Below are 10848 nucleotides of genomic sequence, written 5' to 3' on the forward strand. Positions count from 1 at the left end.
GCAATTGGGCACCTCAGTTTCCCTATGCGAGTAATACCATATCACACATCAAACAAATTACGCGAAGCTCTTATTTTATCTAAACACATTCCTAATTCGCCCATTGAATTCCACTTATGTACCATCCAAGACCCATGAACAATGGTTAGGGTTTCACAAGCAATTGGAATAAGTAAGGTACTATACTATATTTATCCGCTATTGGAACTCCTAATGACCCATGCATTCTATTATCATTTCTAGTTGGATGGTTAACTTCCTTTCGTAAAGTCTGTCCCCTTCCATCTATCCTTTCATTTTCCAAGATTCATGATGCATGCATTATTTTTCATTAAGAGATAACTATTTATTTCAAAAATTTTAAGGCAAAAACCTTCAATCACCACCAATTCCCATATACCAATCACCTATCCCACATCACACACATATTATGAAATTAACACATAATTAAACCAAAACATTGATATACAAGGTTACATATATTCCTACCTCACACTTGTGTGTGTAGAGATGAAGACCCAACATATGAACTTCCGAGATATTACGATCCAATCGGTTCAAAATGTAGTTTTTAACAAGATCAACACTTTTGACGAAAGAACAAGGATGGGTTGTTGTTATAAATATATGAAATCTACTGTTTTGGTATTATGGTTTTCGGAATGGAGGAGTGAGAAGAGGAAAAGATGGAAAAAGTGAGAGAAATAAGTCAAAAAGTGGGTTTTAAAATATCTGATCCCGTACAGATGGCAAGAGTGAACATTCCATCTCTCATGTGATGTAGAGATTTTCGAACATACCACTCAAGCACAATGTTCCAGAAGTTTTGTAGTTCTACAATGAAATTACTGGAAGGCTCACATCTTCCCTCGAGTGGCCACTTGACCGCTTGAGCAGTATCTAGAACAGAATATTACAAAACCAAGTGCCCATTTATTTATTTATACAACACCTCTATTGGTGTCATTTTTTCTCCTCAATGCCAAAAGATTTTTGTATTCTTAAATTACCCTTTTTCATTTCTTAATATATGTATACAATCCTTCTCCTTTATTCTATAACTGTTTATGGAACATTTATAATTGTCTATATATAACTGCTGCGTATTTCAAATAAACACACCCATTTGAGTGTGCACAAGTACTAGTACTAACATATTTCTTATTTGAGTTACTTAAACATTTTCAGGTAGGTGATATATTTGGCTAAATTGCAATCATTCCATGAGTAGTATCATTGAACAGAAAATTTTGAATTAGTTTAAGTATGAAGATTATTCTAGAATGACTCTCAGCAAATAAATTAATAATAATGTTGGAAATAATTTTTAACAAAGTTATTTATGCAAAGAGTTTAAATTTATTTATTCCATTTGTAATATATGATAAGAATCTCGAGATAAGATTATGAGGTTTGTATTAAGACAGGAAACAATATAACGTGTTGAGCATCTCTAGACTTTATTACACTTTATTATACTAGTAAAAAAGTGCATTAAAATTTAGAGAACAAAATTTGAGAGTAAAAGATCACATACTATATTATTGAAAAGATAAGTTGTCTGGTAATATTTGTAGTTTACCAAATTTTATATATAGAAGATATTCAATATATTTATGTTTTTTAGTAAAAATAAAATAAAAACATGGGAAAATATGCGAGACTCACAAAATGCTCTCATAATTTGACCCAAAATGAGATGGTATGATAAATGTTAATTTTTTATTTGTTACACACCTAATGATATAAGGCCTACTTTCCTTATCACATAATATAAATGAATTTGTGGGACTAAAATATGGGTCTCATCAAAAATATATTTGGTATACATGTGTTTCAAAACTTATTTTAAAAATATGTGAGAGGGAAGCGACTGAAGATGATTATTGGTGGTTCAACAATCAAAAATGGTGGTCGAAAGTGATTACTGGTCACTAGATGTGGTGGCTAGAGGTGATTTCTAAGGAAATATGATAGTCGAAGGTGATTTTCTAGTGGGAGTTGGTAGTTGCAAATGGTTGCTAAAAGTTATGACTAGCAATGGTGGTCGGAGGTGATATCTAAGGAAATATGATAGCCAAATGTGATTTTCTAATGGGAGTTGGTGGTGAGAGATGATCAAAGGAGATAAATGGGAAAGAAATGAATTAAAATATATTTTCTTAACAAGTGAAACTATTTATTTATTTATTTATTGTTAATTACAAAAATTAATTAAATTTTATAAATCGTTTACAATTTGAAAAAAAAACAAAAAAACAAAAAACAAAAAAAAAACAAAACAGAAATAGATACTAACGAATTTTTGTCTAGGACTTATAATTTTTATAAACATAAATAAAAAGTTATAATAATATAATTTGAAGCAATGAGGGTGGGGTGGGTAGGGATATTCGGAGAATAGCTATCCAAAACTCCACAAGTAAAGTTAAATATTGTATCTACTTTTGGAATTATCTCACAACCTTCGTGGTCTCTTTTGTCCTAAGGTTAAAGGATAGAACTAAGTGGATGGTCTATGCATTTGAAAAGAAAACAAATGATGGGTTTGGAGGCACTTGGAAGGCTTCTCTCGCAATTCCCACTATCACCCACTACCCAACAACATGAATCAAAGGCTAGTGTTTGTTTTGCTTTGTTAATACATGTTTGGCTTTATACATTGATTGAGAATAAAACCAACTTTGGCCAGCTCTTATTCCCATCCACTATGCATAGAGACAAAAACCCATATCAGACACAACAAGAAAAACTGTGTCTGTCTCTCAGAAATTCTCAATATTCCTCTGATCCCCCCCAAAAGGACACCAAATTAATCAGGACAAATTTACAAACCTTTGAATTGTCACCAATGACGGCCATAGAAAAGTCCTTGAAACAAAGGTGCCTTTAATTTCCAATTAACACCCACACCACACCACACCTCACCACTCTCAAACAAAGTCCTTAAAAGACACAGGTGTGTGCCTCATAACCATATAAGCCCTCACTGAGTGTCTAAGCAAGCCTGGAATTTTCAAAGGTTTTTTTTTTTTTTTTTCTGGGTTTCTCATCAATTAGAGAACCCATTTAAGAAGTTGAATTGGATGTTGTGTTTTATTGCTTACTCGACGACTTCTCTTCTGAACTGTTACTGGTAATTTTCTTCTTCTTCTTCCTTCTCTCCTTGCTCTGTCTCTGTTTCAGAGAACTGATTGATCATGTGTTTGATTGCTTACTCAAGTAGTTGATCTTTGTTTCTATTTCTGTTTCACATAAATAACTGAAACCCACTCCACAATATGCTTTGGTTGTTGTTTTTTTTTTTTTTAATTTTTTTTTTTATATTTTTTCCTTGATTTCCTTAAAATAGTTTAGAATGATGGTTTCATTCACTGCATTGAATTAATGCTCTGCTGACGTAATGGAAGAAGAAATAGTCTAAATGAAAAGAAAGAGGATTTTTTAATATCCAAGATGTGTTCAATACCCAATTAAATTATTTAGCAAAATAAAACAAAGTGAAAGTTTGAGATTAAGTTTATTGCATGCTTTGGAAGCTGGACAAACTAAAAGCTCTGCTTTACCAAGTCTGATACTATATCAATTTGGCTTGTTGAAAGCAAACTTTGTATTTTCTTTTTATTATCATCAGCAACCAGCAACAAGCAGAGGGTTTAGGAAGCAAAACATCATGAACATGGGATTTGAAGTTCTTTTTCTTTGTTTTCATCAGTTTTCTTGAATGAGATAAACTGTTAGTTCAATTACTCAGACTTTTATAATTATTCTGTTGCAACTTGTAACTGGTGAGAAAGAACATGCCATCTTTTCTTCTTCTCTACTCGTTTATTTTGGTGGACTTCTTGTTCTCCTTTTGTTGTTGTTGTTTTCTTTCATATATTTTTTAATAAATTTTCTTGTGCTGATCAAAATAAATGAATAAAAACTTGAAACTGATCTGATTGTGACTATATCATACATTTCAGATCCCACTTTTTGGTCCGTAGAAGAGTTCAATCTCACTGTTATAGCTGGAAGGTATGGGTCAAGAGAAGGGATCATCATCAGTGAGTTCGTCACCTCTTCAGTATTTCTCCCTGATGACACTTTCACCTGGTATAGGTTCACCATTTCCGTGGCACAGGGAAATGAAATCTGAGGAAAGAGGTTTGACCCTGATCCAGCTTCTCGTCGCTTGTGCTAACCAAGTCGCGGCTGGCAGTGTTGAGAACGCCAATATTGGTCTTGAGTATATTTCCCATCTCGCCTCTCCTGATGGTGATACAATGCAGAGAATCGCTGCTTACTTCACTGAAGCACTTGCCGATCGCATGCTTAAAGGTTGGCCTGGATTGCACAGGGCCCTCAACTCTACCAAAATATCATCCATCTCTGAAGAAATTCTTGTTCAGAGATTGTTCTTTGAGCTCTTCCCCTTCTTAAGGTTATCATATGTGATCACAAACCAAGCAATCATTGAAGCCATGGATGGGGAGAAGGTTGTTCATATTATTGATCTCAATTGTTTTGAGCCTGCCCAGTGGATTAATCTTCTTCAGTTATTAAAAGCTCGTCCTGAAGGGCCACCTCATTTGAGAATTACGGGCATTCATGAACACAAAGAGGTGTTGGAACTAATGGCTCATTGCTTGAATGAAGAAGCTGAAAAGTTGGACATCCCTTTTCAATTTCATCCTATAGTGAGTAAGTTGGAGAATCTCGATTTTGAATGTTTGCGTGTTAAGACTGGAGAAGCTCTTGCAATCAGCTCCGTTCTTCAACTTCACTCCCTCTTGGCATTTGATGACGATATGCTAAGAAGGAACTCCCCTTCTGCATCCAAGAATTTGAATTCAGCAGTTCACCTGCAAAGAGTCTTGCAGACGAATCCACTCACTTTAGGAGATTTTCTTGAGAAAGATGTGGTTAATTTCTATAGCCCAAGTCCTGATTCAGCATCGTCATCGTCACCTCTATGTTTTGGCTCTTCAGGGAAGATGGGAACTTTTTTAAATGCCCTTAGGGGCCTTTCTCCAAAGCTGATGGTGGTGACTGAGCAAGAATCAAACCATAATGCACATAGTTTAATGGATAGAGTCACAGAAGCATTGAATTTTTATGGAGCATTGTTTGATTGTTTGGAGTTGACCATCTCAAGGACATCAGTAGAGCGTCAAAAGGTCGAGAAAATGCTTTTCGGGGAGGAAATTAAGAACATCGTAGCATGTGAGGGAATTGAAAGAAAGGAAAGACATGAAAAACTTGAGAAATGGATTCCAAGGCTTGAGTTTGCTGGGTTCGGCAGAGTCCCCATAAGTTACCATGGTAGGTTGCAAGCAACAAGGTTGTTGCAGAGTAATGGCTACAATGGATATAAACTAAAAGAAGAGAAAGGTTGTTTGGTTATATGCTGGCAGGATAGACCCCTTTTTTCGATTTCAGCGTGGAGGTTTCGAATGTATAGTAGCTAAAATTATTGATCAAGTCATACTGGAAATTCAGTTTTTGTCATATGTACATTGGATTTTAAATTTCTCTGTCCCTCATTGCAAATGCAAAGTGTTCGACGCACAGTTATAGAAGGATATGTTGTAATATGTTTTGCATGTTAATTTTTTCATTTATTTGCTCGACAGATTTCTCTTTCATTCATGGATTGATTATTGACCGTCTCGTGATCACGATCTCTCTCTCTCTCTCTCTCTCTCTCTCTCTCTCTCTCTCTCTCTCTCCATACACACATAACCACATACAACAATATCACTATATAATAATGGCTTGGATTTTAATTACTTTGGCAGCAACAATGCCTGTTGGAAGATAGAAATTAAATTTTGTTCTGTGCTTTTATTTAATTATAGTATGAAAGTTTCTGATGATTTGCTCAGTCATGACCAGATGCTTTGAGCTTGTTTTTTGTGTTCAATCACAATTTTCGTTGCTTTTGGTTTTTTTCTTGTTTGAGCTTGTACAATTAGAAGATGCTGGTGTATAATCCACAATACCTACTGTGCCTTGTTAGGAGCGTCCAGTGACTGTACACGGATGCTTTGACTTTGGAATAAGGTGAAAAACTTTATGCCATTTATGCCTAGTTTCTACCCATTTGGGTGGGATTATGACAGATCACAATCTTTGTTTCTCTAGATCTTAGATGGTGTTCCAATCAAGTTTATATGGCTGTCTTTGTTGTACGCATGCCTGCCTAGTGTGGAAGGCAAGGAAGTTGGTGATTGGACAGGGGAGCCAGCGACCAAAGCCCCTGTGAACGGCAGCCATAACCATAACGATCCTAAGGTAGCAAAATATCTTGGCGGGTAAGTTCTAACCAACATGAAATGTGTAACGATCTGGGCACTTTCTCAGAGAGAGACTTAGTAAAATAGACATATCTGCACCTGTATAGAAAGACCATATAAAGCTTTACTGTTCCTTGGGATTGGCTTTGGGCCTTTCCTAATTTTATTTTTTACTTGTTTTTATTTTTTTGGTTAGCAAGGGCACTTGAAGTTTTGCCTTAACTAGTCTCCTAGGTACATGTAGTCCCCTTGTCCCACCCATAATGGATAATTACCAAGCATAGGTTTCGAGGGTGGCCTCCTAGGAATCAAGTGCTTTATGAAATTCAAACTCATGACCTATGCTGATCCTTATCATTGCTCAACATGCCACTTGGTTATCCCCTTGAGGTGGTGTTGTCTTAAATACTGTTCTCTAGGTTTCTTGAAATTAATATACATGCTAGTTTTAGAGTTTATATTCAGAGCTGAGTTTACTTGAAGCAATCCATCATTTGCTTGGAGTAATTTGGAGAATTCTTATCATATAATGGCGTGTGTATATACACTACAAGAAATCAATTTTTTAGAGACAAATTTATTTCATCCCTAAAAGTGTAATATTTGTTGAGAAAAATTTTAGCCAACTAATTTTCTTCGTCACAAAGTTTATCCCAAATAACCCGTCCGGAAAAGCCAAAAATTGACTTTTAGAGACAAAAAATGTGCGTGCAAAAAATTTTCTAAAAGTATTAATTTTTGAGACAAATGAAAATAGTGGCTAAAAGTTATAATTTTGGAGACAATTAAAAGTGAACTGCAAAGGTTATAATTTTTTTGAGACAACTAAAATTAATCTTTAAAAGTTTGATATGTATATATGTATATATATATTTACTTTTTTGATTTTGTAACAATTACTCAAAATATTAATTTGATCATCAACTTATACTCCTGTCTTGATTTCTCAACAACCAACAGAAAATATCCGCAAACAATTCTCGACTATTTTTTGTGTTTGTAAAGCATTAAACTTTTTTAACATTGCATAAAAGATGCCTTTGCTTGCAATATCAATAACTTATGAATATCAAATTCCCCTAAAACTTAACATGATATATAAACCAAAAATTGACAGTCACTACAAATATTGCATTCTGATCCGTAGCCTATATAACAAGAACACAAAATGAGCATAAACACTCGTTAAAACCAAAATAGAGCGAGGCTCATGCGTAGGCAACTGGAAGAAGTTCAAAAAAAAAACTACTACGTCACATATAGAGAGCACTGCTAAATCCTACAAGTAGTATCATCAACAAAATACTGAGACCCCTCATTTACAAAAAAACAGATTCATCGATGACTTTGAAAGTCAAAATCCATTCTCCTGCAAGGGCTCACTTGAGAAAGTGTGGATTCATCAATCAAGAAACCCAACTCGGTCTCGCCCTGCAAAAATTTTCTTCAGGTTTTCATCATAGATTATGACCACCTTGTTTTCAGGATCCTAGCAATGGGAAGAAAAAAAACATGTCAGCATAAAAAATTGGCTTGTTGGCAACTAATTGTGAAAGTTTTAACGGCCCATTTATTAAAAAAAAAATGCACATTACATTCATGTGTTAAAGGAAATGGTAAAAAAAATTAACTATAGCTACTACGGAGGAATAAATATGCATATACGTATAATACATTACCGGTGGTTAAAGCTTTTTGAGGCTCTATTCACCCAAGTCCACCACTGGACAGTTAACAGCTACTAGTTACTGCTTTGACTTCTGTCCAAAGGCTTAACATTGAATGAAAACACCTCATTCATTTAGCATATAGATAGCAACAAATGGTTAAATAGCTAACAAGTTGTTTTCACCAAAAAGAATATAAGAAACAAGTTATTTCACATTTAAATTTATCAGATACTACCCAGTGTACGTGTAACACTGTCAGACTCCAACACCTATCCGTGTAAACAGAGCATAAATAGACATAAATAATAATAGAAAATCAGAAGAGAAAAATTACATAAAAAGATCTCTCGTATCAACGACTTTAATCGTATAAGAGAACAGACCAGCTCCCACATCTTCAAACATTATCATTTTTCAAGACTAATACCATCAATGGTGAAAGCAGTACCCAACAACTTTCCCCAATATTAGCCAACATCAGCTGGGGTAACCAGTTCAAATATCTCAATCCACAAACAAGACAACTATTCCTATTACTACAACACCAAGTGTAAGCTACATGCATGTACAGACAGACACAGGCAATATAAAAATTATAGAGTAATTGGCAGCCGGATCAGTTTGGTGTAGAGATGTTCCTCTTTCAGTAGTTTTTTTTTTTTTTTTTTTGGCCCTATTTTAATTCAAAAAAAAAAAAATGGACTTTACTCAAAAATAAATAAATAAATAAATAATTGCAAGCCAGTGAGCAACTTTTCAAAATACAGAAATGGATGGTGCTAAAAAATTATCGAACTCATGGAATTTTATCCTTCTCCCTCTCTTCACACTGTAATGTTACTGATTTCACACACACACACAGACCAAAAAAAAGAAGCAGCTTGTTCTTTTCCTTCAACAAATTCAAACACAACATTAAGAAAATTCTTAACACTCATGTTGTTGAATGGATCCATATACACCCATTTTCCCCTATGTTCTTGCTTTTCGACGTACATAAAAAAGAAGTGCTTGCTTTTTGACCCACTAAAAATCTGTATGAATTTGCATGGAAGTCTTATTTTTTAAAATTTCAGCTGAAAATTACAGAATTTGGCCTAATTCTTTTCAATTTTGAGAATTGTAATTTGCATTTCAAGTCATGAAATAAATTGGACTTTGAGAAAACGATTGTTGAAATTGAAATTGTGAAGTGTAAGACTTCACCTAGAATGAATCCCTCAAGGGATTAAAAAAAATAAAATTAAAATCATCAATTGCAGCAAAATTATTTGACAAGAGAAATAACATTTTCATGGATATGCTTAAACCAGATACTTCTGCTACTGATTGAGAGTCAATATGTTCAACATACAATTTTGCAAGATAAATCACAAGGAAAAAAAAACAAAAAAACAAAAAAACGAAAAAGTTGAACTTTCAAGGTAACAAATTTTCACATACAGATGCAACAATGTAATCAGAGATGGCCACAAGAATGTTGCCTGCCAAATGTTGAACACATTGACTCTTAATTAGTAGCAGAAGTATCTGTAAGGAAACCCCTAGAGGCGTCTCTCAAGTTCGCTGAAATTAACAGAATCATCAAATCTCAGCACCAAAATTAATACTACATTTCAAATCTCAGCACCAAAATTAACAGAATCAACAACTAGTAGTATTCGAACCAGCACATTATAAATCATCAAATCAGCACCAAAATTAACAGAATCATCAAATCTCAGCGCCAAAATTAATACTACATTTCAGCGATCGTGTATTCGAACCAGCACATCATAAATCAACACAACGAAGTGAAATCATCAACATAAACATTACAACGATAAATAAGCATTTTCGAAGAATAAATACGAACAATAGATGAAAAACCAAATCCATTAGACTAAAATCGATTAATCGATCGAACTTGGATGCTGAAATCACACTGGAGAGAGATGCTATGAGACTCCTCGAGGATGAAATTGTTGCCGAGATTAGAAGCAATCAGCGAGATCAAGAAATTAGGGATTTGAGTGAGAGAGAGAGAGAGAGAGAGAGTGAGTGTGAGTGATTTAATAGAACCTGATGTATGTTATGTTATGTTATGTTTTGTTTTGGTTTTTTTTTTTTGTTTTTTTAATGATGCTATGGTTACTTATATTCCACGTCATTTTTTAATAATGCTATGGTTACTAACACCTCTGCAGAAAACTTACATGACATTGCACGTCATTTTTCCGGCCCACTGTGGTAAATAAAAGAATTGAAAAAAAAAAGTAATAAGAATTTTCGTCTAAAATGTTGCGGAATCTTCAACTTTCTTTTTCTCACATCGTTTTAGTGAACCAAAATATTCATTCATTTTGATCCAAAAAAAAAAAAACATAAAGAATCCATTCATCTCTCTTTACAAGTTTTCTTTCTTTGTGGGTTTGACTATGTCTCTTTCACAACTCCAATAATCAACTGAATCAATGATAAACTAAACTCAAGAGAAGAATCGAACGAAGACTCTTTCCCTGGCCTATCTCTTGCCTATGGATTTCGGTAAATCACTCATTGTTGCTTCCTGTTTTATTTAAACTATGAAGGCAACAGTGCTTAATTTTTGTTCAACTAGATGTGTCAGTATAGCTGATCCTCTTGTTTATTATTTTTGTCCTGATGATTTCAATTCAAAGTGTATGTGGGGGGTGATCTTCAAAAAAATATATATATGAGATGCCTATATGCTTTTATTGCTTTTATTGCTTTTAAATTGGGATTGGGCATAATTCTGTTGTATACATAATTTGTAAACAAGAAGTTTAAAATATGGGTAATACTATATACTATATATATATATACTCCTCAAAAAGAGTGTATCATATTATGATCAAACAACTTTCTGTCGTAATTTAATGGACCAAAACCAAACA

General features: G+C 34.0%; 1 protein-coding gene and 1 long non-coding RNA gene across 2 annotated transcripts; one reads left to right on the plus strand and one right to left on the minus strand.

The window, feature by feature from the left end:
• Positions 1-2529: 2529 nt before the first annotated feature.
• Positions 2530-5617, plus strand: LOC114307341 (scarecrow-like protein 3). Its single transcript, XM_028252725.2, has 2 exons — positions 2530-3136; positions 3969-5617. Exon 2 carries the CDS (start codon positions 4023-4025, stop codon positions 5451-5453), a length of 1431 nt encoding a protein of 476 aa, XP_028108526.2. The 5' UTR covers positions 2530-3136; positions 3969-4022; the 3' UTR covers positions 5454-5617.
• A 1738-nt stretch (positions 5618-7355) lies between these two features.
• On the minus strand, positions 7356-10043 carry LOC114307340 (uncharacterized). The gene is made up of 2 exons (XR_003645055.2): positions 7961-10043; positions 7356-7770 (listed from the first exon to the last, which is right to left on the minus strand). It is a non-coding gene; the product is annotated as an uncharacterized LOC114307340 (long non-coding RNA).
• Between the last annotated feature and the right edge of the window lie 805 nt (positions 10044-10848).

The sequence above is a fragment of the Camellia sinensis genome, chromosome 2, assembly GCF_055761805.1.
Source record: "Camellia sinensis isolate YWXY chromosome 2, ASM5576180v1, whole genome shotgun sequence".
Taxonomy (NCBI): Eukaryota; Viridiplantae; Streptophyta; class Magnoliopsida; order Ericales; family Theaceae; genus Camellia; species Camellia sinensis.